The sequence below is a fragment of the Aquila chrysaetos genome, chromosome 6 (genome assembly GCF_900496995.4).
Source record: "Aquila chrysaetos chrysaetos chromosome 6, bAquChr1.4, whole genome shotgun sequence".
NCBI classification, from domain to species: domain Eukaryota; kingdom Metazoa; phylum Chordata; class Aves; order Accipitriformes; family Accipitridae; genus Aquila; species Aquila chrysaetos.
Genome location: NC_044009.1, coordinates 23,866,882 through 23,892,662, shown reverse-complemented (window position 1 = coordinate 23,892,662; position 25,781 = coordinate 23,866,882). Strand labels below are relative to the sequence as shown.

The window sequence follows — 25,781 nt, the reverse complement described above, 5'->3', positions numbered from 1 at the left end:
TAAATTGGCCACAGGGGGGGCATCGGTTCTCCAACTGGCTTGATACCTCTGGGATTATTTCCAAGTGGTTTGAGGCTTCCTGCTCTCCAGAGGGGAAGGGGCAGAAGTGTTTCCGCACATCTGCCTCTCAGATGGCAGGACCATTATCTTCTGCAGAACACCACAGACCTATAATGTTCTGCCATCCCAGTGGCAATTAATGGCCTATTGGTCTGCCCTGGCTGCACAGCTTCTACATACCACAGACAAAAAGACAGTGCTACAGGGGTGTTTTGCAAAATCACAAATGGCAATTATGCTTCAGAAACCTCCCTGGGTCAGAAGCTAGGCTTTACCTGGCCAACACCAGAGGGGAAGTGTGAAGGCTGCATGTCACACCTCCAATATTTCGCACCTCTCAGGACCTCTGGCCATCTCCACCTCTGCAGCAGCTCCCATACCTGCCACACCTCCCCCTGCCAGCTAGCTGCCTTTGCAGCTCCTCCCTGAGCAGGACAGCAACAGCAGCAACTGATGGCACTGCTGCCTGCTGCTCTGTGACCCACCACCACAAACCTGCTGAGCACACTAAGTACCACTAAATACTGCATGAGCCAACGTCAGAGAGCCAGCACCAGCCACCACTACTACTGCCAAAGGTGAGGATACCTGGCAAACAAAGAAAACACCCCGACATAAAGTCGGCGTGGTCACCATAATGAGAGAAAGCAGCACTGTAAAATGACTCCTCAGAACTCAAGGATCACTCCCCCGTCCCCAACCTGTGAACCAGTGGTGTGTTGCTCATGAATACAGATTTAGATGTCTTACCTCTACAAAAACACACTAGAAAAGTATGTAATATGTACAAGAGCTATATGAAGAGGGGCCCAAGCCTCTCTTGAAACATCCCCTGAACAAACTCTGAGTACAAAATCATATCTTCAAAGTGTCCCAAACAATGGCTAGGCTCCCACCAGATAAAAAAAAGCAATGTGAAGGGTGGGGGGGGGGGGGGGAGGTATTTTTTTAAACCAGTCAGTCAAAAGAAGGAGGGAAAATCCTGGCCTCAATCAGACACAGTAGATTTTAGGCCTGCTGGCCAGTTTTAAGGCAGTCACCTTTCTCTGATACGTCTATTTTGCCATGCCACAATGCTGCAAACACCCCGCAGGCTCTGCTTCCTGACAAAATATACTGCCAAAATCAATGGGGCTGGCTGAATACCTCCATAGCTGCTTGTTGGAGAGGGGCACAAGGCACCAGCCTTCTGCAGTAAGGACAGTTTGTCAGTGTGCAGGTGCTCAGCACAATGACATCTCTGGAGTTCCCCAAGCTCACAGGCATGGCAGGCAAGAAAACCAGCTACCCTGGAAAAGTACTATAGCACCCACACTCCCAGGAGTGGCTGTGTTTGAATAAAAACATCCACATGACTAACAAAGATAACTGCTCACACATTGTGTTTTAATGATCTAAGCAAGCTTTCGCTGGATACTACAGAAGCAGCATTCTCCCTTTGTTTGCCAGGCCACATGCCCAGAAATAAAAAAGCCTGCCTTGAATTTGCTTACAACTTCCATCTTTGCTAGCTCCACTTACCTCTTGACACTGCTTTGTAGCACAAACAGAGTTCATTTCTAGCATACTAGCTGTTTTGCCAGCAGGCCTAAGGAGATACTGCCCCAAAAGGCACAGCTTCTTTTCAGATCCTTTTCTTTCACAGCACATGGAAAGGATCCAGTTTCATTTTATTTGTATTATAAAAAAGCAAGCAGCAGGAACAGATAAGCTCATAGTAATAAATATACTATGAAGATAAGGGAAAAAAAAATGCGAAGAGTTAATCTATGCAGCAACTCGGCCAGCCTCGGAGGACTGGGAGACCTCTGCAGGCTCCAGAGGGAAGTCCTTTACTGCAACGAAGACTGACAGGAGTGGCTGAAGTTGCTCTCAGTCTATCATATGCATTCCTTTAATCCGTATTAAAGCCCTGGAAAGGGATGTCTCCACAGGCTGGGGCCACTATGACCCCTTCAACCACTGCAGCAGCTTTTAGCCAACCTTAAAATACATTTTTCAGTCCTTTGTGAAGAATAATTACCCGTCCCAGATACACATATCAGCAACACCTGCTTTCTTGCTTTTGCTTTTCTCTTTTCAGCTCAGCTCACAGTAGCACCAACCTCTATGGCAGGCTCTCTTGTAAACACAGAAGGAAGAAATACCATCGCTAGCTTCTAAAACCTGCAGAGCAGCTGAACAGAACAGGTTAGAGAAACAGGTTAAGAGTGCATTTTTAGAGCACAGAAATTCTCCTTCCTTAAAGAAGGTACCCCTGCTTTCAAACATCCCATGCAGAAAGGCTCTTGGAGGGCACACAGCGAACACTGACAAATGCCTTGCACCTTTGCAAAAAGCAATAGAAAAACTATGGGCTGAGCACCTTAGAGGTACTGACTGCTGCTATAGGGGGGCTATAGGTGAGTACTGGGAGAGGTTCTTCAGCTACTCTTACTAATCCATTTCCTTCCCTCGCTTGGTTCACCTCCGAGTAACCAGAACTTGACCATACTGAGTCTCTTCTGTAAAAACCCATTTTGAAGAGACCTATGCTTCTGGCAGCACTGAGCACAGCAATGGGACTTTTTCCTGGTACCATAGAGAAACTGTGGAACAGATGGGCTACAAGATACCGAGCACCATTGCAGAGAGTCTAAAAGCAAGAGTTTTCTTCATGGAAATCTGTCAATTTCTGTTTTTCTGAAGAGTGCCAATATTGCTATGCTTCACAAAACTACTTTACAGATGTGAGGTCTTCACAGTTATAACTCACAACTACAAACTGTTTAACATGAAATCATAACCATAAAGGGTACATCACACTAACACAGTTTGTTCACTTTTTCTGTATGGAGAAAAACTTCATTGGATTAACTGCATTTAAACAGTGTAAGTGCCTGCTGAGGGGCTGGGAAGAGTACAACTGCACTCCACTCCTACTACCAAAGCAGCACACCTTGGGTACACACTGTGATGGGGTGACTGTATCTTGGACACAACCGAGCATAAGGAATCCCACTGTTATATCCACCTGTACAAAGAGCGCGTTTCTTGTCTTTTCTCTTCCTCTCATGGTTATAGCACAGAAGGTTTTTTATCAAGCTGTTCTAGACACTGTTTTGAAGTCCTGCTATAGACTTGACTCTGGATACAGCAAGGCCCTTTTAGGGCTTCCAGAGGGTTGGTGCATCTCCCTGGGGTCTGTCATCTCTAAGCAAAGTGGACTGGAACAGCTGAAGTGGGAGCCACGGACGAAGGAGGACAACACTGCAGCCAGCCCAGCTTCTGAAAGCATCTGTGCTCTCACCCAGGAGCAGGGGAGAGACTGCAGTATGCGGTCCCTGACTTCAGAAGCAATGGCGTGCCACCACTGCAGTTCCTAATAAAATTTCTTTGTTTGCCAGAAGAGGGAAAAAACCCTACGTCGTCGTTGCCATTTTTCATTTTGCTACCTTTTATGAACAGTGGCATCACACTGTCTTGCATCTGTGTGTAAGGGAGAGGGGAATGTAATTTGCTTCACCCCAGACAGAGATGCAATGCATTAGGGTGCACCCCGACGTACTTTGCAGTTGCCTGAGCCCTGGGCTGACAGAAGGGAGACCAGTTTGGCCTCAGACTCTGCTGCTCAGCTGGACTGGTGACTTGCTTCTTGCAAACTGGGGATCCAGTGGCAGTTTGAAACAACTCTCTCTGAGTAAGTACATGAACAGGTCTTTAAATACAGAATGGCTTAGGTATTTCTTATAGGAACAGTATAAGTAACAGAACCCCTTCTTTTTCTGAGGGCTGCATGAGGAAATTGGGCCAAAAAGATTAAGCTTAAAACACTATCGGGAACAGGTATTGGCCTTTAATAGCTAGATTTTAATGGTGTTTCTGTGGGCGTAAAAAGGTGTTACATGTTAAGTTAAACCCATAAGATGCCCAGGATACAGCCAACAGAAACTGAGCGCTCTGTCTCCAGGCTTCTGGGTGCATTCCTGTTCTGCATCCCTTCCACAGGAAGGACACAGAACAGAAACCCTACTCTATGGGAAGTAATGTATCTCCCTAAACAAAAGTAACAGCAGGTATACTTGCGTTTGTCAACCAAGAGCACCATTCTTTAGGATACAGCAACTATGTCACAATGTAACACAATAACCTACAGGTTTGTGTATGTATATATACATACATATATATACCTACATATTGTATATATTTATATATGCACACATCCACAAACACAAACATTTAGGCATCTGCTTTTCATGCTCCAAAATAGCTGACTTATCTGGAAAACCTAATCCAAAAGCCTTGTTTTAACCCTAAACAAGCTACCTATTCATAACTGGAGTTATTCCACCATACACAAACATGCAGGCTTTCACAACCCTTTGATTATTAGAGTCATAGAATGGTTTGGGTTGGAAGGGACCTTAAAGATCATTTATTTCCATTTTTTAATTCCTTTGTTAATTCCTGCTTTTATTTAGATTATAAAATCTTTGTGGCACTAGCTGCTTTTCTTTTTCATAAGTGCCCAGTCCACTTCTGGCATCTACAAAATAAATCATGGAGATGGAGACACTGGGTCAGTGTTTCTGAAGCCCTGAGCACAACCTGTTCCAGTGCAGTGCTTCAGAAAGGAAAAGGAAAAAGTATCACTTGCTGAAACATCGCTTCATACAGCTCACTGGAGACGCCTGCCTCAATCTGATAACAAGACTTCCTGTACCCCATCCAAGGCTGGCAGAGATGCCTTAATATTGACAAGCACAAATTGCATGCTTGAGTTGTTGTTAATTGTTTATGAATAGCCAGCGTTTCTTAAAGAAACAGAGCAGAGATCTCAGGCCTCACAGTAAAGCTTTGTATGCCCTCTTTTTAACGGCCGCTCTCTAACTTTTATGAAAACTAGCTTTGTTTGGATTTGCCATTCTCCCAATAGCTTTAGCATTCAAATTTTTCTTTAGTTTGGGAAAATCAGGTAAGAAAATTAAATGACCAGAAATACAAAAAAAGTAAATTATTTTTTCCCTGAGTCAAACTGAACAAAATAGAAGCAAAAAGTAAAACAAGCTTAGTTTTTCAAACCATGAAAGGAACAGAAGTCGAGATTGGTTTAAAAACTGATCCTTAGGCAGGCAGACAGACAGAGCTATATCAAGGACAGCAGAGCCATGCTGACTTCTATCCTCTTAAGAGCTACCTCACAGTTGGGGGGGGGTGGTGGTGTTGTGTTTTTTAAACATGCAGCTCCTCTTTCAAGATAAATATTAAAAAAAAATAGGAAAGTCCTCATATCAACAGAAACAATAAAGCACCAGCACAAACCTGTGTTTCCCTGGATGTCCTCTCCCTTGGTTAATGCCAGGTAAGAGAGCAGAGCACAGTTATTGTCCTCACCAGGTGCAGGTGGCTGCTGCAGGGAGGTGCCCATGAAGACCACTCCCCAGTTTACTTGGCTGATATCAGAGCGTGATCTGTTGTGTCCTGGCTTGAATGTGGAGGCTTCCTCATTCTGCACCAGGATGTCATTCACCGAGCGAGGCCTGTCTCTCCTCCGCTGGCAGATACTGAATATGTTAAAAGCTGCGGTCTCCCCTTCCCCTGCCCAAGCGAGGTTGTCAGCAGCTGTTCCTCTCTGCACCATGTAGTGGTCTTTGGCAGGGAATGCTGTCTGAGCTTTGGTTTCCAAGAGGCCATTTTTGCAGTGATCCCAGATGAGGCTACTTTTCGCTAAGGAGGCAACGTTCCTCAGATTCCTGCTCTCTGTTATCTGATCAAATACCTCGTGCCCAACCAGTTCAGGGACCTCCTGTACACCATATACCTCAGAGGGCTGCACAGTCTTTTCAAGCTTAGTATCAAAACCATTGAAAAAGTCTTCAGTTACTTCCAAGGCAGGGCTAATGTCATCAACTTCAAGAGCCTCCATATCCCGTGCTGCTGGTGGGCCCAAGGCGTTGCAATGTGTTAAGAAGATACCACATCAATATCCAGAGAAAGAGCTGTTTCACATCTGTCCTTGGCACACCATTAATTTAGAGGCAGTGGGGCAAATACATTCACCAGCCACAATCCTTAGTGGTAGAAAGGAACCAAATCAACCCCTCTTCAGATGGGAGACTTAACATTCACTGATCAAGTGGGCTACAGTCCATCTATGAAATAAGCTCACAGTGAGGGAGAGTACCTGTAGAGAAAGCAAAGCAAAATATCACATCAGTAAGGGCCTTTTCCCAGATAAATATGTTTAATCACATCACTCCTTTCAGGGTCACAGTCCCCTTGATTTTACTTCTCCTTCATTTGGCACCAAGATTATTGTGTACGAAGAACCCCTTTGGGGTTTCTGTTGTTCACTGTGTGTGAACTCTGTGTATTATCACTTCTTGAACTGGAACCTGCAGAGAGCAGGATGGGGTGCCAGATAAAGGGGAAGCAAAGTGATGCCATTTATTAACCAAGCTTTGGAAAGCTGCACTGAGAGGCGGCACTGACTAACATCACAAATGCAGCCACCTATGGAATGCTTAGTACAGGTTCCCATGGGGCTGTAAGAAAAAGTTGAGAAACGAAGGGTTAGTAAAATCAGCCTACCAGCCTCAAATAGTTTGCCTTTTCCTCCCAGACTGCTTGCACTCCCAATTTTAGGAGACCAGCATGAGTTTTACAGCAGCTACTTTGCCTACTTGCCTGCATAAAAGGAACTGTGATATTTGCCTAATAAATCAATGCTATTAGGCTGCTGCAGAGCGCTGCAAAGAGTGCGTCTCTAGCATATCACTGGGAACCTAAGTGAAACCACGTGGCAACCTAAGGCCCAGAAAGACAATGCATCCTACCAGCAAAACAAAATATACCATATCCTGCACCGTCACAAATCTGCAGATCTTTACTTCCAAGCTGTTGACTCACTGGGCAAAATGTAAGAATAGCGAAGGGCTTTAAAGCTAGAACTATTGAAGAGCTCCATTGATCCACCTGAGCTCACATCTGTGATGAGGAAGGAAGGGGGGGGTTCTATTCCCTGTGGTGCAGTAAAGGGGTGTCTCATTGCTGACTTCTGTCGCACCAAACCTGCTGCCTTCTCACCTCTCCCTCTTGAAGCTCCATCCACAGTGCTGCCATGATCGAGGGAAGTGCACAGTAGGTATGTTTAAATTGGGGAAAGCAGTCAAATGCATGCAAGTTCTTGGGACCTGGAGACTGAGCATTTGCACTAGCTGGAGAACAGCTCTCACAACTGCTAGGAGAAATCACGGTACCTAGAGCCCATACATGCAGAACAGCCCAAAGTCAGAGATCTACATCCCAGTTTTGGCTGCATCAGCTCAAGTCCTAGAAGCAGCAAAGCTGCATTAGCTCAGAGTTCTGCCTAGGTTAATACACTTAACAGAACTAATTAGCCTGGGCAGGGCTGATAATTATCAGATCGTTAGCTTGTGAATGCTGCTGAAGTGCTACCAGGACCCATGAAGATTTACACTTAGCAGGAAAAAACATCTATTAAACAGCATCAAACACAGATAATACTTCTATTTAAGGTTCTTTTTTTTAATACAGAACAGTCTATCTGCCTAACTTCTATTAGCAAAGTCGTTTTAAATAGGCACCCCTTCCTATAGCAAGCCAGAGGGAGGAAGGAGGCCAGCAGCCCCCCAAGATGGGGGCACAGAATCCTGTAGCACAAACCTCTGCAATCACCCCTGGCATCCTCCCATCCCCGCTTCAGTTGTGGCCAGCCATGACACAGTTGTGTTTGAAAGCAGCAGCTCACCCTCCCTCCTAACAGGTCAGCAGTTCAGACCATGATCTCTGCAAACACACTCCAAGGAAATAACTTTCAAAAGCAATAAATAATCACACACATAACTCTGGAAACTTCAAGCCTTTACACTGGGATCTTTCTCTTCTTATCTCTTTGGAAGGATTCATTTCACTAGCCTCATAGTAAACCAGGACAAGGATCAGCTTCAACAAGTAAATGTAGAGTAAGACACTGAAGGCAGACCCAGAACCGCAACCAGAGGGCTGAACAGAACAGATCTGGAGTGGTTTCAAATCAGAACAGTATGGGAACAGACTCTTTGCAAAGCTGTGCAACCGTGCCAGTTGACAGCAGTGGGAAATAAAGTCATCCCAGGCACATCTGCATTGTCAGGTTAATGCCGCACAGAGTTCGCTCTTGAAGCTCATTCCTGCCAGCAATCCCAGAACAGCGTTCTGGTGCCTGGTACCTTAGAGCTTGGGAGCTCCATGAACAGGCTAAGGGACATGATGTGGTGCAACCTGTCCACTTATTCTACATCCTCCTATGGCATGTCTTCAAAGCAAGAATGATGTTTTGAAGTTGCAAAACTGCAACAGGCATTCACTTGAACAAAACCAGCACTAACACAATCATATGCCAACAGTGAAAGCTACAGGCTGGCCCATTCAAAGATACTGCTTCACAGGGGCTGGCAGAGAATACAGCCTTGCTCTCCCTCAAGGGACTGAAGCAGCAATCGCTCCAGAAGGGCTTGTGAGATGCCACTGAAGCATTTCAGTGGTAGCAGATGCAATGTTGCTCTGTTCTTTATTTCAAATCATTAGGAAAGGTGGAAAGCAAGGGGAAAAAAATGACACTTACATTTAACAGGTTCATTTTTAAATGCTGGAGGCTTCATGTGGCTGCATGTTTCTCTGGATCCGGTGAGACTGTAGCTATCCAGTGTCATGCAGCCAAGTGTGGTGATGCCGCATGACAAACTGACCTCACATCCAGTAAGATGCTGAATCACAAGGTCGTGAGAAGATGACAGGCCCCTGTATCACACAGTTCACAAATTGCAGCACTCGTACCTTCCAAACTAGTCTGTTTGCCCTGCTCAATAAAGATGCGAAAGGTGACCTCAATGGTGGCAGACTCATCCCTTCCTACACCGCCAAGAACCTCCTTAGATCAAAGAAAGAGTTGTGCCAGTAATTCCCACTAGTGCTGGGATTCTGCAATCACATATCCTCCATAAACACAATTTGGCATTTTCTGACAGTGGCACGCAACAAAAATTTAATTCAGACTTCTGCATGGATTTGGTGCCAAATGAAAGCAAACTTTGACATGGCAGCAAACAGCTCTATCAGAATCTCCTCCAAGAGGGAAAGCAGTGGAAATTGCTTCCTTCACATGAAGGGGAAAAAAAGGCAAACAATAGGATAGGATGAACTCCTTTTAAATTACTATAAAATGTATTGCGTTATGTATTGTTTCTTGGAAACACCTGAAATTTTCCAAAGACATTCAGCCTAAGGCAGTGAATAGGAGAGGAAGAGAGAAGCATCAGCCCAAACTATTAAAGACTGCCAAAGCTACCGTAAGCAGGGATTTGTTAAGGGAAGCAGAAAACTAACAGCTCATCTAGGCCCCAGAGAACTAGTCATATTGAAGAAAAGGCAAAGGAACATGGTACACTGTAGTTAGCAAAAACTGCTGGACACGGGGATTGCAGCAGCTGCAAAACATGCTTTTCTGTACATCCGTCTAACGCAGATACAGCTTTCGTCCATGAACGTGCAGCAGTCCGATAATTAATGTGCACTTACAACATGAGTAAAATCTTACTATCATGAGTTTATAGTGGCCGCATTACTCATATGGCTGAGGTAAACAGCAAGGATTGCTGGTCATGCCATGTGAGACACTGACGTTCAGTTTAGTCAAGATTACTTCCCTTAAAGAAGCCACAAGGACTTAACCTAGGTGACAGCACAGTCTGACAGCAGAGAAAAATCATGGACGACAAACGTCAAGGAACATACCTACTGGAAGAGATCATTTAACTTGCTGATGTGCTTTTCTGGATCCCCACAGGCCATGGAAAATACCTAGGCATCACATGGCAAAAATGAAAAAGCATGGAAAAGGCAAGGGTAGAAAGCAATCTTGCAAGTGATATACACCACCACAACCGGCACTCGCTATACACCCCCAGCTTACACATTATGTTCAGGACTGTTCATTCTAGCTCAGGCAGCAGAGAAAGCTAGAGCCAGCATGTGTTTAGGAACCAGTGACTGAAGAGAACCACTTCGCTCACCAATCCATACAAAAAATATATATAAAAGAAGCACCTTTCAGTTTGGTTTCTTAAGGAAACCGGGTTTGTGCCACCATCCTGCCTATCTGCCAGTTATTCTCCCTCTCTCTCTCTCTCTCTCTCTCTTTTGAGCTGTAAAGGTAACTTCAACTAGATGTGACAAAGCAGTAGTGTGATGCAGTTTTTGTTGTTCAACACTGGACAGGAAACAGGCCCAAACTCACCCTCCTGTTAATGGAGAAGCTGGCAAACCTCGGTCCCTTATCCTTTCTAGGAGGCCAGTGCCACCACATGGGTCTCTCCAAATTAACCGCACAAGCGGTTAGTGTGAGATGGATCTGAAAACACTGGGAAGCAGAGGGGGAAAGCAGGAAGGAGGAATAGGAGGCATCACACAACTTGATAAGCAGTCTTGCTGGTTTTGGTGCTCACAGGACCTCCTCTTCAGCACACAGGTAATCGAGATGTATAAAACAATGAGTGATACACACCAGATAAATAGGGACTTCCCCTTTTCTCTTGTATTTGGAGAGAGAATTAGAAAGGAACAATCAATGATGTTCACAAGCAATGTGTTCAGGAGGAAATGCATAAACGAGAGAGGAGCTCTCAGCCAGCAAAAGATAGCAAATGGCAGGTAATAATGTTAAGTGTCCCCCAAGTCCCATTGACTCCTAGGCTCAAATTCCTGGCAAAGATTTGGGTGCTTCTGAGAATTTTATCTCAAGAGCACAAGAGCAGTTTTACAAGTTACCTGTATGCAAATAGAGAGCAGGGGTGCCTCAGCCACTGGAGAGCTTGACCTATCCCCTTCTCAGCACCCTGGAACCTGCTGTGGGAACCAGCTCTGCTTATCTTTGCGCTGCATTGTAACTGTGGGCTGAAACTCCAATGCCAACAAGGAAAACAGAAAGAGACGTTCTTTCAATTGGGTAACAATTTGGTAGCAGAGCAAATTCAAGCGGCCTCAGCGACCTTCATTTCTATTATGTTGCAGGCCTGGACCACTACAGCCCAGTTTATGGGCTGTGACAAGCCTGGTCTGAACAACAGGTCATCTGAAGAAAAGATGGATGGTACGGCCTCTTTGAATACAATCTACTGGGGCTGGAGCAGCTGGTACCTAATGAGTTTTTCTGCCTGTCAGTCTGAGCAACCTCAGCCTGTGACCTGAATGTCTTCCAGTGGCACCTTGAACAATCACAGCCTACAGGTTTTGCTGCTACAAGGATTTCTGACTAGCTCTGTGGGTCACAACAGCCAGGCATTGCCCAGAATCTAAATGAGACACACTTAGGTCAATGACAGACCCTGAAAACCAGGCTCTGCTGTGCAAAATCCCTGAAAAAAATCTATGAAGCTGAAGACTTAGGTGCTACCTCTCAGTTAAGAAGTTGAGCTGTATTTGTCAGGTGGCCACACCTGAATGGGTAGAAGACAGAATGAGGATGCACAGATGGCTGACTGTCACACACAAAGTCTTTACCATTGTCTATGCACTTCTATGTGTTGCTGGCACAGAATGCTTGCAGAAAAAGCTGAAGAAGTGACAGTGACCGCACATTGCAAGGTATTGCGGAGTGTCCTCTTTCCAGCATCCCCCTGCTGTAACTAGATGGCAGAGGATGCTTTATTTATTTACAGTCTAGCAAGGCCAACCCAGCAAACGTTCTCCATCTTGTTGTGACCAGAAGCTCTTTCAAAGCATGATGGCATCTGAGTCTCTCCCCCAGCCAGAAGCCCTCTCTCCCTTAGCTGTACAGGAAGCATAGTATCACAGCTGCTGCTGTGGTTGAAGCCTCAGCACACAACGTCCACAGTCAGATCCATTGTACTGTGTGCCACCCATATGTAATCAAAGAGCAGTCCTGGTTCAAAACACTTAACACTGCTAGCAGTTACGAATCCCATGCATACAGTGGCCAGTTCTCTGAGCAGCAATTGAAAGCTGCACTCCTGCTTGCCTCTCATACTCAATTTGGAGCGGTGACTGACAACTAGGAATTTCATAACGGATGATTGCAGGGAGCGAGCATCAGCTGGGACACTGTCCCTGTGCAAACTATCACATTTTCTTGTATCCTGGCTGTATTTTGTTCCCTCAGCATAAGGCAAGCCTTCTCCCCACATGATTCCAAAACTCCAGGTGACCTACTGCTGTGTACACCGAGTGAGCAACAGAGCACACAAGCTTGTTAGATTCATCATTTAAATGTCTGGATGAAATTTACAGTGCCTCACAGAGAAGATAAAACTACAAGAAACTTTTCATATGGAACAGGGATCACAGTTTCAAAGAGACTGCCGTATCATAGCCAATGGTTGATTCAACATGGCCTGGATAACTGTCTTTAGATCACATTTTTAAAGCCCCCCTTCAAAATCCTCTTTCCCCAACACAGGACTGATAAATTAATTGCTTGAAAATTGGGATAATCTGAAAATTTTAAGTGTCTCACAGAAATACCTTCTGACTGATATTCCTGCACAAGACCACTGACAATATTGAGGAAAAGCTCAGGAAAACTGGAGAAAGAGGCTTTCTGGTCAGGAATGCTTGGCTATAGGACCAGGTGCTAGAGAGGGTAACTAGGAATGTAACCATAACCATTTCCATGTTGCAAAACCACCTGTTTGCTACAGCCCGTAAGGATGAAATCAACTGCCAACATTTATCAGTGAAGAAGAGCTCCCACATCCTGTCTGCTACACCCAGGCAGAGGCAAAGAGCAGGAACAGCTGCAATTAAGTTGCTGCCTAATTGCAGATAAGCTGAAAGACAGCAGTGATCTCTTCCACACTACAGAAAACAAAACCAAAAAATCAAACTAGAAAAGATGAAATTAAGAAAGAGGTGAAACCAGGCAGAAAAAAGAATGCCATATTCTGTGAGGGGAAGCAGACCTTTAGTGAGGATACATGAGTCTCGCTCTGCGAAGCATAGATTTTCCCCAGCTGCTGATCTGATCCAGTGCTTTTAACAAGGAAGCTCCCCAGGCATCCTCCCTGCTTGGGGAACTAACATCACAGCTACAGAACAGCTCATCCAGCGATGAGCACACAGTAATGAATAATAAACATGCTTATAGTATACATTATCTTTAATTTTAACTGCACTCTGGAAACAGTAATTTAAACGCAAGAAACTCTAAGCTGAAAAGTGCACAACAGCCTGCTGCCCCAGAACAAAGTGGTTCCAGAGGGTGAGGAGGACCCAGCAGTGGAGGAAGATGGACCACAGAACGCTTTTCTTTCCCAGAGACTGACTGCTGTACCACTCTCCAGAGATCTTATCACCGACTCCTTCGCCTTGCAGCCATCTGACACACATCCCTCCTGGCTGGGGAGCATCACCCAGTAATGACCAGCTATATCATTTCCTGTGGATGAGTAACCATTTGAAATCTCAGTAGCTGGACTGGGACTCTGGAAAGGATGAAGGACCCTTATAAGCAAGGAAAGGAACAGAAAGCAAAGCAGACTGACCGGAGGGGAGTTAGCTGATGATGACACACAGCCCAAGCTGCAGGCCAGCCAAACCCATCAGCATGTGGGCACCTGCATCTGTCTGATTTTACATCAGACTAAAATCCAGACTATGCCCTTGTGCATGCTGCCTGACCTCGCAGGGAAGGATGTCAGGCGTAGGGGAACAGAGGCTCTCCTGAATCCTAGCATCGCCCCGGTAGATCATCTGGATGCAAACACCTCAAACCCACACTTCAGGCACAAAATCCACATGGACAAACGGAATGAAGCAGTGCAGTGATTTGGCCTGAGGCACAGATGTGTGGTCTTAAACATACCTGTAGTCTCAAATAACAACCCAAGGGAGGGTCAATGATTTCTATTTTCATTTGCTTTGTGTGTACAGGTTTGTCTAAAGTTGTATAACTTGCATTTTACATATTGCCCTTGACTACAAGAACTCCTGCCTGTTCTGCCAGGCAGACTGACACCACAAAACAGCCTGTTACCTCCCGAGTTCAGCACAGAGTACAGAGACTGTCAGGGAACTGGGTATCCGAGAGGGACAATACAAACTTCCTCCAGTACAAGAGGAAACATGATTGAACTGGACATTCAAGAAACAGCAGAAAACATGACTCAGTCTAATATTTCTAGTTGTATCTGCCACGATGTACTAGCTTGTCTCCTGCTAGGATGTGGGGGAACTTTGTATATGCCAGGTGAAATAAAACTTTTTTTTTTTTTTAAAATAAACATTTCTAGTTAATGCAAACTGAAATTTTACAAGTATCTCCCCACTCCACACTTTCTAGAACTGTGCTGAAGGGAAAAGATAGCCAGCCCTTAAAAGCTTGACTTTTTTTTTTTTTCTCAAAGAGATCAGAAATTAAGACACTTTCAGTTTGTCCCTGTGAGTTCTGAACAGAAATAAAAGGCACATTTTGTTCTTGGGGTTGTTGCTCCTCCAGAGCTCATTCACAGAGACTGCTGGAAATCAGGCTGCTGAACTTTCAGCTGTTGTATACAGCAATGTCCTGGGGCACCCCAAGGTGGCTGCATTTAAGCAATGAAGGACATACAGAAGGGGGACTGCCAGCTGAAGGCATTTATCTTCTTATAACTAGGACTCAGAAGATACTTTGGGACCTTTCTAGATGAAGCACTAGCTGGTATAAATAGCAATGTAATAACTGAATCGTTTACCATCCACGCCAGACTACACAATTAATTTTTACTTAGCTCTGCAGGGTAGTTTCTTTGAGGCATACCAAGCAGGAAGCAATTCAGGCTCCAGCACAGCCCAGTATGACCCCACAGCTGGGAATAACAGCTGCCATTGCCCCAGCAGCCAGAAGGAGGGTAAGAAACACAGCATCTCCCACAAGAATATGGGAGACATTTCTTCCCTGAGATCATGGCACGGCCATAAGGAAATACACCTGACAGCCAAATCTGTCCAGCACACAGTTTTCTGAGTAGCCCTGACCTGTGACTGTAGCCAACTCCTCCCTCTAACCATGGTACCCAAAAAACTCAGCTGGGACAGTACAAGCCTTTCTACAGGGAGACCTGGATTTCCCATAACTATTAGTGGTTGAACACTGACATTGATGGAAATACAGTGTTTAATAACAAACTCATTTTGAACCTCAAACTAAGCCCTCCTCTTGTCTTTCAAACAGCCAGGACCACAGTGGTTTGGCACATTAATTATCAGAGGAAGAGGGGCAGGGGAAGGAAAGGAAGCGATGATCCAAATAATGCTGAAGTTCAGCAAACTACCACAGCAACCCGAACACTCAGGTCCTGGCAGCCCCGCCACAACAGCTAACCCCACAGGTTGGTTGTAACCACACGTACCACTACGGAGTCGTGTGACTACTCAGCACAAACGCTTGCCATTTTCCAAGCTGAACGATAACTTTATTACAGCAGATCTTAGTAGAAACCTCAAAACATCTAATGAAATTGAAATGTTAACACATAACGTGATTTCTCTCTGATAAGGTTCTGCAGGAATGATGCATCTAGCTACCGTAGACTGGTAAGATCCTTCATTCTACTATGTAGTGCCCTGTTTCACATTTTAGATTTCTGATTTTTTAAATTCTAAATTTAATTCACTAATTTTGGATAAATAAGCTTTGAAAGCGGCAAGATGAAAACTACTTTTGCTTAAAGCGTATGGGCGTTGGTCCTACTGAGATTCAGATGCTTTCTTATTCTTACATACTGCGACTATTTGTAGTCACTTAGTGGGATTATGCAGTGCCTAGAATCAGATTTGCCTGTACGTTTTTGCAGGATCAGGGCCATAAGTGCATAGTTGCAGAACAGAAAACAGGTCGGGAGCAAGTCATGATTCCTTACACAAACCTAATCTCGAGTTTCTTCCCTTACCTTACCTTGCCATGCCAGTGATCCTAGCATTTCTGCTGATGCTCCAGCTAGCACACATTCCCACGTAACATATACTCTCCTGTCGGGCCTATTGGATTCCAGAAGGTATAATTCCACCAGCTGTGTTTGGGTGCTTGCTCCGTACCAGAAGCAATTTTACTGCAATGTAATAAGACCACGGCATTATGTCATGCTCTGGACTATTAAAATAGAGAGCGATGCCTGCACGCCGTGCCTACACAGACTGGAGAGCTCGATTCTACCGACGGGGAGCAGCCCAAGTTCCTGCCGAGATCGGGAGCGGCTACGGGTGGGGGAAAACTAAAGCACAGGGCCTTTCTATGCACACGGGAACGTGTCTTTCCAGACGGGCACATGACTACAGACGTCTTCGTGCTATAAACGCAAACACAGCCGCGCCCGGGTCCTCACACACAGCCCGCATACGCGCTCGGCGGGCGGGCAGCACGGCGAAGGCAGCGGGAAGCCCAGCCCGGCCCGGCTGCCGGGCCCGGCTGCCCGCCCCGGGGGGGCTGGAGAACCTCGCAGACCCTTCAAGCCCCGCACCGACCGCAGACCAAAGGGAGTATTTACCTGCCGCCCGGGGGCCGCGCTCCGCCTGTGCTCCGAGGAGGGGCTCCCCGCGCTCGCCCCGGCCCGGCCCGGAGCCGCCGGCGCGCAGGCACGGCACGGCGCGGCACGGCACGGCCCCTCCTCGCCGCCGCGCTGCTGCCGGGCGGCGGGGCCGCGTCCTGCCGCAAAGCCGTCCCGGCCGCCGCGGGAAACGGCTCCGCGACACCAAGGTTCCCGCCGCCGCCGCCGCCCGCCCAGGCGGGAGCCCCGGCGCTCGGGGAGGCCCGGGCAGAGGTGGCCCGGGCAGAGGTGCCGGCAGCCGCGGGTAGCCCTCCGGCCTTGCGCCAGCGCTAGGAACGGCGGGAGGGCGGCTCGGCGGTCACCGCGTGTCCCAGTAACCCGCCGGCTTCTTATTTCCCCCTATAGAAAAACCCTGAGGTTTTCCTATATAAATGCAAGGGCTAAAGTTGCACCTTTCCACGTTTAAAGCGGCTGAGATTCTCAGGGAGCTGATAGTTGACTTCAGGAGATGTGGAAAATGCAAAATCCTAAACGGATTTTTAACAATCCCCAGTGCAAGCACACTTACCGAGGCGTAAAGGCCGCAGGGAGCAGCACGGCATGTGAATTCCTATCGCCACAGGGCACCAAAAAGATCTCTGGCACAACCTGTTACCCAAAGAAAACAAAAAGTTACAAGACAAGTACACATCCCTTATTTCACTGCGATTCGTTTCATTGGGGTAGCACGGCACCCCACCCAACAATACGTGTCCTGTAAAAACAACCTCATGGCGAGAAATACCCACATGCGGATTAGGGATGCACGTGAATTTTGACGTCCAGTGTACGCAGACCGCTTCTGAGTAGCACCGTGTACACATTTAAAATCACGGGCGCCGCGCTGTTTCGCTGACTGTGTCCCAGGGGAGTCAGCGGTGCTGGGCTGAGCAGCAGAGACAAGGTTGGTGCTGAAATGTAACTGCACGAAAATGTGGTGCTGAACTGAGTCCGTAAGGACGATTCACAATCCACAACAAAAGGCAGGTGTTAGGTCAGCTTCCATCAGTAGTTCTTCTCATCCTCACACACCAACCATTTAGTATATACTGCAAAATGTGACTGGCACAATTAACAAAGTTGTGTTTGCCTGGTTTATCTCATTTCAGTGACAGCAAGGATGAATGAGAGCCTTTGGCACAAAAAAATACTGGTTTATCTGACTGAAAATTAATTAATCTTGGCCTTTACAAATAACATATTACTAGAGCACCATACATTTCAAGCCCTGCTCCTAAAGATGAATGGCTTCTTCACTGGGTAACAGTCAAAGATTGATCTTTTTATTCTAATTCAACTGTATGCACCACGATCCCTCAAAGGACAAGGCAGTATGATCACTTGCCATGTTATTTATCGCCGTGCAGCCTTTTCTCAAACAGTACTGAGACATTTATCTCTTGGGCTCCTCAGAAGGAAAGAGGCTCTCCAGGACTCCTGGGTCTGATGATGCTTCAGAACTTTGCCTCTCTGCCAACTATGAACTCTGAGTTCCCCAGGGCACGCTGGTCCATCACCTGTGAGAACATGAATGTCAGGGGAGGAGAGCACGTAGGCAGTGTGTGCTGTGCTCAAAGAGACGTGTAAAAATCTATCCCTCCCCTGGTTCTGATTTCACTGCTGTGTGGAAGAGAAATTGCCTGTGTTGAACGTTACACTCATACTTAGGTAGTTTTCTGGGAAGTGGCCCATGTATCATTTTCCACCTGTAGTGGAAAAGTGATTTCAGGCTGCAGAAGGGCATAGATATCATTTCTTTTTAGGGGAGGACAGCAGAGAGGCCTTGTTCAAGAACAATCACCCTTCTGCTCAAAAACAGATTGCCAGAGACACTTGGCAGCCATAAATCAGGAAGGACAATAAGCATGCACCATGAACCCAAAACAATCCCAGTTGTCTTAGCAGCCAAGTCAAGTCCCAGGCATTCAGTGCAGTCAGGCACTTTTCCTGCCCCCCTCTCTTTCCTACAGCCCAAGCATGTCTCATGGGGCTCCTTGGGACCCCATTTGCCAAACATGTCCAGGCATTGCGATGGTTTGCGTTGTGCAATCCCCAGCACTTCGCTGTGCGGGAGATGGGAAAGGCACCTCCTGCCAGATGCTTCCCTGGAGCTGGCCAGCACCAAGGCCCCCCCCCCCAAACTCACAGCATTGCCTTGTGCACTGTGGGGGTCTGTAGAAAACACCGTGTTCCCCCCAGAAACAGGGGGAACACATAGTGAAAGAGGCTGATACTGGTCTCTTAGTTTTGTCCTTCTCAGCCCCCTAAAGAGTACTTTTCCTAGCGCTACGTATTCCTAACTCTGTTCTTACCTGCTGGAAACCCTTTGCGCAAAGGTACTGGGATGGGAACACTTTCCATTTCCTAGGCAAAATGCAATTAACATGCACCTTTCTTACACTGGCTGCTAGGGAACAGTTTGGGTTCGAGTTTTTAATTTTCCATTCTGTCAGAGAAGCACTTTATAAACAATTGTCACCATTTTATTGACAGGAGGAAGAGATTCAATCCCCTTTCTAAATTACATTTTTATATCTGCAATCCATCACATATCCCTCTACCACAGCATAAAACAACTGAATCTGAAAACAGGTGACTGCATTTTCTTCCTCTAGTCTAGTAGAGATTTCTCTTCTTGCAGTCTGTGTACCAGTGGAAAAAAATAAATTACCAATGTTATCCTTCAAAGCTGCAAGATAACATGCTCTAATTCTGAAGAAATATGAACCTTGGAAAAATTTTTGTTGTTAATTACTCTATATATTTAAGAATGCCAGTTCCAGATTTTGCAATTTTCATTGTTTAAGCATATCACTGTCCTCCAACATGAAATCACAAGCTGTTTCAAGCGGGATATCCTGGTTAAAGACATGGTGGTGGCTATCCAACAGATCCTTCCACACAGCTTGACTTCCAGCTTTGTCCCCCTTGCTCGTCAACCATCAACATAAGGCCCAAAACTGAACAGAGGGCATAGAGCCATCTGGTGGTTAACCATACAAGTAAACAAATTGTGCCCTGAATGTCCACATGATGAAGGCATAAAGGAAGTCATCTTCCTTCTACTTGGAACGTCTCAAATGTCCACTTTTTCTTAGCTTTTAGATTATGGTTCCGGAAGTCTAGAGAGTTAACACTGAAAGAGGGATAAAATGGCTCTATCTGTTAACACTAGAAACTTGTCTTTGCTGCTTTTCTTGTGGGAGAGTTTGCAGGTCCAAGTGCTCTTCTTTAGATCTGAACATCTCCTGTGAGTACAGCAGAACCATCTTCCAAAGACCAGATCATTGTACCATGTATTCCTGAGTTTGGCTCCTGCTGAAAAGAAACCAGACATCTTTCTCAAACTAGGAAACTCTCAATAACCCTTTGGGCACATCCTTTGCTGGCATAATGTGGAAGGAGCAATATGCGTTTATTGTGGCCATTGACAGACTTGCCAGTTCCCACCAGCTGAGCGTTAGACCCACTGTCTTTCCCCGTTGCCTCTGAAGAAGGGGCCTTTTTTCACACGTTTTAATTACTGACTCCCTACATAGAAGCTATTACCTCACAGAAAGGCCGTTAACTGGCACATTCGGCACAAGATGAAGCCTTTCTGATAATTGTTGCTTGAGTTCATGTTTGTGAAAATAAATATCATCAGATGATTAAATTAAACACGGCAGCCAGCCCAGCTATACACTATTTTCACTTATCCTGCAGAAGGGGAGATCAAAGCAAAAGGCTCAGGTAGAGTTATTCCAACTCCTCCAAGTTTGGTTGACAGCTACCTATTGAACACACTAATTAGCTTCCTGCTTGGGGTGTGCAGCAGAAAATTAACCCTCCCGAAATTGGGCAGTATAGCCATTTTAATGCTCTGTAATCCACTGGATGCAGAGGGATGACTGTCACCTCGTTGCCTCTGTATGGTAAAGCAGGAGCACACGAGTCTGATTCCGTAGCCTCTTGGGCCTCCGTCCCCTTTGCCGTCTCGCGTGGGTGCGAGAGGAGACCTGTGCCTGGGGAACACGCGGCAAGGCTGGAGGCCCTCCTCTTCTTCGGTCCCGCGGGGCTTCTGCCTCCCAGCTCTTCCCTTTCGGTGAGCAGACGTGCCCGCCTCCGCGCTCCCGCCGTGAGGGGCACCGGGGCTCTCGCAAGCCCCCCGGCTCGGGCGCTGCTTAAATGGGGAGATTTGTTGCCGAGGTGGAGTTTCGCCCAACGCTTCCCTGCTTTGTTTTGTTGGGCCGTGGAGGGCAAGAGAGGCGAGCGAAGCGGTGGGCAGCGTAGCCCCCTTCCCGCTGCGAGCCCGCCGTCCTCCCCGTGAGCGCGCACACCCTCACAACCAGAAAGATCTGCTATTCTTCTGCTAATGGGATTGGCACCGCTTAAAGCAGTCTGCGAGGGTATTGTCTGCAACCGCTGCAAGAGAAACATTATTCAAAGGCCATTCAGGCCCCAAAAGAAGCGGCAGAGCAGAGTAATTATCGGAGACTCTCCATTAACGAGGGCATCTTTGCTCTTTGTCTGTGCGGGTTTAATAAGGGCCACTAATGGGGCCGGGGGAGGGGCACGCTAATGCTTCTAAACAAACCTCCTTCCCTTCCCCACCCCCGCACTCTGAGGAGAGCTGCCTTTATGGGCATTGACAGCCGAGCTGGGAGTTACCATATTGCAGAGTGACCTTCGGGAAAACTTAGTGTGAACCCAGCCGCTTTCAGCCCCATCCCCACCGAGCCGCTGGGAGCATCGTTTGGATCGCTGTTCTCTTTTTAGCCTTTCCGTATTTCCCGGTGCTTGCCAGGCCCCTTTATACACCCCCCCACCCGACCTCTCTCATGTCATCTTGTGACCCTTCATGGCTGGACACGACGGCACTGAGTGGCAGTAATGAGGGACGACAGTGCAGATTAAGTTCTCGCAGCAAAACCTGGGGCTGCTGTCCGTTACCCAGCAGCTGCGACTGGGAGGTGCTGCTGGGAAGGCAGGACCGGAGCAGCCTCCCCTCCCCACACCGCTGGAGAAGGCAGGCTGGGATCTAGCATGGGCCAATGTCTCCTACCTTCTGGCTGTGGGCACTTTTCTGGTGATGGAGAGATGGACTGAGGCAAAGCCAGCATGAACCTCCATCCCAAGATCCTTCAGAGCCACTTTCAGGAGCATGCAGCTAAAATTCTTCTGAGGGCTCCTAGACTGTCCCCATCTTCAAACACCAGTTGTAAGGGGCCAACTTCTGAGGCAGTTTGCAATGTTATAGGGTCAGATGCACGCTGGTCACTTAAACAGTGAAATGTGGACAAGAGGTCTCAGGAGGTCTCTGCAAAAGACAGCATTCGAACAGGGAACTGTAATGATACACACATATATGAATAATGAATGATATGGCCTTTTTCAACTACAGTGTGCAAGGTGTTGTGGATACAAGGTTGAGCACTGCTAGACCCGTTTTTAGCCAATGAGGAATCTAAAGAACAATAAAAGGAAATTATTGCCCCCAAGTTTGCGCAGGTCTTTTACTGAAGCCAAGTCCCAGACGCTGTGCTATTCTACCTCACCTTCAAATGATGCACCCCTAATGGACAGTTGTACCATACAACCAGCCCATGGACTGCAGAGACAAAGCAGTGCCTGTGTACCTGTACGTGTGCATGTCAGCAGTCTCAGGAACTGCACTGGTGAGCCACCCAATGTCAGGGCTGCCCTTTTGTTATGAGAAATGGTTTTATTCAGCTGAGGTATGGAATGACAAACTTCTTTGTACAGGCACCCAGACAGCCCTCTCCACTTAGGCAAATGTCCTGGTGCTAAAGGTTTATCACAAGCAGAGGAAGAAAGATATGCGGAAACTCCTCACTGCTTAAAACCACAAGACTCTGGTTTGAAGAAACAGACTCCACACAGGATTTCACCCTTGTTTCCTACGAGATTGGTAGTTTTGAAATTTTCATGATTTTGGCCTTTTCCTTTCAACATTTCACCAGTAACTGCATCTCTTGTAACAAAAGAAACTTTTCATAGGTGCTCCTCTGACTCATCTCTATAGGATCAAAACATCTCAGAACAACCTTGCAAGTCAAAGAGAGAGCAATCACCCTTTACACATAGAGAGCTAAGTCACAGGGAAATTAAGTAACAATACCTGAGGTCATTCTTGCCGTGGCAGAGCTAGGAAGTGGATACAGTTCTTCCTCCAGAGTCTTACTGCAGTATTCTGAGATCAGTGGTATTCCTTCTCTCTCTTTTGAAATATTTGGAGGATCACACTCCTGAAACAGAAAATCAGTCCTATTTTCAGCATTTCATTCTTCATGTTAATCACAGTTTCTATTCGTATTCTCTTTTTCTTTTTAGAAGAATAATCATTAAACATTTACAGAGGAACTGCCTTTGCCTATGGATTTTGCAATCTAAATGAGGGAGTTAATACACTGATACATAAAGCAATGGGTTACTAGGAGCACACGACCTGGCCTCTGACTGGTGTGGGTTTGGCCTTATAAGTGTCTTTAAATGTCATCCTTCTTTGCCACTAGCAGATAATACGGTCAGCTTTGTAGCAAATGAAGACGATATTTGGACAAAAACAAAATAGTGACTCAGAAGGGAGAACTGAGATCTCGTTGATATCCAAAGCAAGGGGAAATGAATGGAGGGGTTGTGGGGGGGGGAAAGTTGGTTTATGGCTTAGAAGATATGGGTACCACAGAAAAAGCAATTCCAGCATGGGAAAGGAGGGATGGCCAAGGCAGACAAAGAGATATGTCATGAGAAAAGAGAGTTTTGAGATCCCACATGAAGGAAAACTCAGTGAGCAACTTGCGCATGGCAGGCTGAAATGAGATGGTCCTGTGGTAGAAGGGAGGAGAGCTCACAGCAGTGATGGAGATAGGATGGGCAATGAGAGGCTGGTGGGTCTGTTTCTTGGAGCTTCAGCCAGAATAGTACAGTTGAAGGTGAGACATCTAGTATGAAAGAGGCGGGAACACAGCGAGTAAGGTCTTGGAGCAAAAGCTTCCGTCTGAGACCCATCACCTCGTTGGCAAGTCTTTGTCCATTTTATTCTCCTTCAGGTATAGCTCTTGCAGGCAGCTGGGAATGACTACATTGGACCTCTCAAGCCAGTTCTATTTAGATTTGCTCTTTAACACCTATAGTTTAGTACTGGGATATTTTCTCCCCAGTTTTCCCATCTTTTTTTGTATTAAGTCTGCTAGCAGTTGAGGCTAACAATGAGCGTAAGTGGATTTCTTCCAGGCTGCTCTACTTCACTCTACTGCTGTTACCCCGTCACACTTTAATTAAACTGTCTAACTGAGATCTGATCTGAATCCCACTAAAGCAATGCACAGGTCTGCATTGGCTGTGCAGTTTTGGATTGTGCCCTGAATTGTGTTTGAGCTCATTAATGTAGATTTGAGCCATTTTTTTCAATTGCACCTGTGCCTTGAAACCCAGGGGAAAATTAACAGGAATAAGGAGAATTAAAAGATACCTTTCCAGAAAATCATTTGTGTATGTTTGCAAACTACTGCGAGCAGAAGACATATTGAAATATGGGACAGGAAGCAGCTATTAATCTCTGCAAGCACATCCCAGTTTAGTTCAATGTAACTTCCCTGCTTTGTCTTTGCACCCTTTCAGCTCTTCTTTCTCTACAAAACAGGTCTTGCTTTGCCAGCTTAGCAAAAACCTTTCCCTCTAATGTCCTCAACTGGCACCTGCTGCACCTGCCCTCTGCTCTTCATTCCTGCTGGCCATTCTCCTGGCCAACAAGAGTGGTACAGGGGAGAAGTACTCACCCACTTAGCAGCCTGGCAAACCAAGGCCCCACAAGAACAAGGGGGACAGCAGCAACTGTGTGACATTTTTGCCTCTCCATGCAGCCCCATTTGGAAAGGTTTAAAGGCAGGAAGGCCAGATTAAGGTGGTGACTTTCTGCCTTTAGTCCTTGGGCATGCCATGGGCTTCCTGTGTGAATTGAGGTAAGCTGCTTCTGTCTCCACATCTCCATCTCCCTGTTCAGAAAGAGGAATGCTGCTGTGAGGATACATTTGAGAACACTTAAACTCTACACTGATAGGGACTGAGAAATTAAGTTGTTCATGAATTCATCTAGTGACCAGTCTGATGTGGTTTCTGTATCCAAACAATCCAAGGACTGGGATCACCAGGGCACTGTGTTCAGCCTCTCCGTGTTATAGGGGTATAGGCAGCCTTAAGGATGCAGCTCAATGTTCAGTACTGTCATTTCCTGACATATCTTTGCTCTGCTTTCCCTGCCTGCCTTTGCTCCAGGCCTATCTTTCTCCTTTTTCTGGTCCCACCCTGGTTTCTTGGCCTTTCGTGACCTCTTTTGGTGTGGTCTATGGTTTCTCCAGCTTCCCAGTCACAGGCATTGACCTGATTCTGGTCTCAGGACACTGCTCACTCTCCCTGTGAAGCCTTTAATACAGCAGACAAGAGGAATATCTATACTATGAGAGGCAGCTCAGTGCAGAGATCCCCTAGCCAGCACCAATCCTGCCAGCTTTGGGACTGGGAGTAATACTGACACCTCAGTGCTGTGCAGCACTTACCTCCCTGTGGCACCGTGCTAACAGCCATCCTGCACCCACAGCCTAGGCCAGTCCCTCTGCGTAGCAGCACAACTGTGTGGAGCCTCCAACCAATTCAAGGATCTCTGACAAGGCACTCCTTGCACGCAATACAGATACAGCCTATGTGAGCTCCTTGCTGGGCACCAAATACTGTAAGAAGAAAATACTGAAGCTGGAGTGAGATCAGGGAACAGATGTTATACAGCAATGACTTCCAGTCCCAACTTTCCTGGAAAGGTTTGGATAGAGAGACCTGGATCTGATCCCATCTAGAAGAAGTCTGAGATGCCAGAGCTTTCACAAATGTAATCTGCTGACTCTACTTTAAAAAATGTCTCCAAGAACTGGCTATTGCTAGTTGTTGCTGCTAAAAACTTGCTCTTTTCTCCTCAGAACAGAAGTTACAGCCAGACACCTTCAGTGTCTGCCTCTGCACTCCTCTACAGTCACTCTTTATCTTAATGCTAATTTAATTAGCAAGTAGCAGAGGGGGGGAAAGAAGCAAGATTCCATTGCTGCTGCATTCCTGAGATCTCTGGCTAATGTTGTAGCATTTCAGGTGCAGCTGCAGTTAGATACAAATTAG

At 46.4% G+C, this 25,781-nt stretch overlaps 1 protein-coding gene and 1 long non-coding RNA gene across 13 annotated transcripts in view; both read right to left on the bottom strand.

The window, feature by feature from the left end:
• Positions 1 to 17,225, bottom strand: part of PLEKHM3 (pleckstrin homology domain containing M3) — a 126,284-nt gene extending 109,059 nt beyond the window's left edge. For 3 of the 12 annotated variants that reach the window (XR_003924098.2, XM_030019236.2, XM_030019247.2), the window contains exons 1-3: positions 16,578 to 16,828; positions 15,989 to 16,142; positions 5,362 to 6,223 (exon numbers count right to left, since the gene is read on the bottom strand). Coding sequence is in view for 11 of the 12 variants with exons in the window: in XM_030019236.2 (XP_029875096.1) it covers positions 5,362 to 5,965 (604 nt within the window). In the remaining variant the exon portion in view is untranslated. The other 9 variants (XM_041124660.1, XM_041124659.1, XM_030019237.2 and 6 more) reach the window with 8 other exon arrangements.
• Positions 17,226 to 17,625: 400 nt separating this feature from the next.
• LOC115343378 lies at positions 17,626 to 25,326 on the bottom strand. The gene is made up of 4 exons (XR_003924099.2): positions 25,175 to 25,326; positions 22,738 to 22,864; positions 21,661 to 21,915; positions 17,626 to 18,133 (listed from the first exon to the last, which is right to left on the bottom strand). It is a non-coding gene; the product is annotated as an uncharacterized LOC115343378 (long non-coding RNA).
• Positions 25,327 to 25,781: the final 455 nt, after the last annotated feature.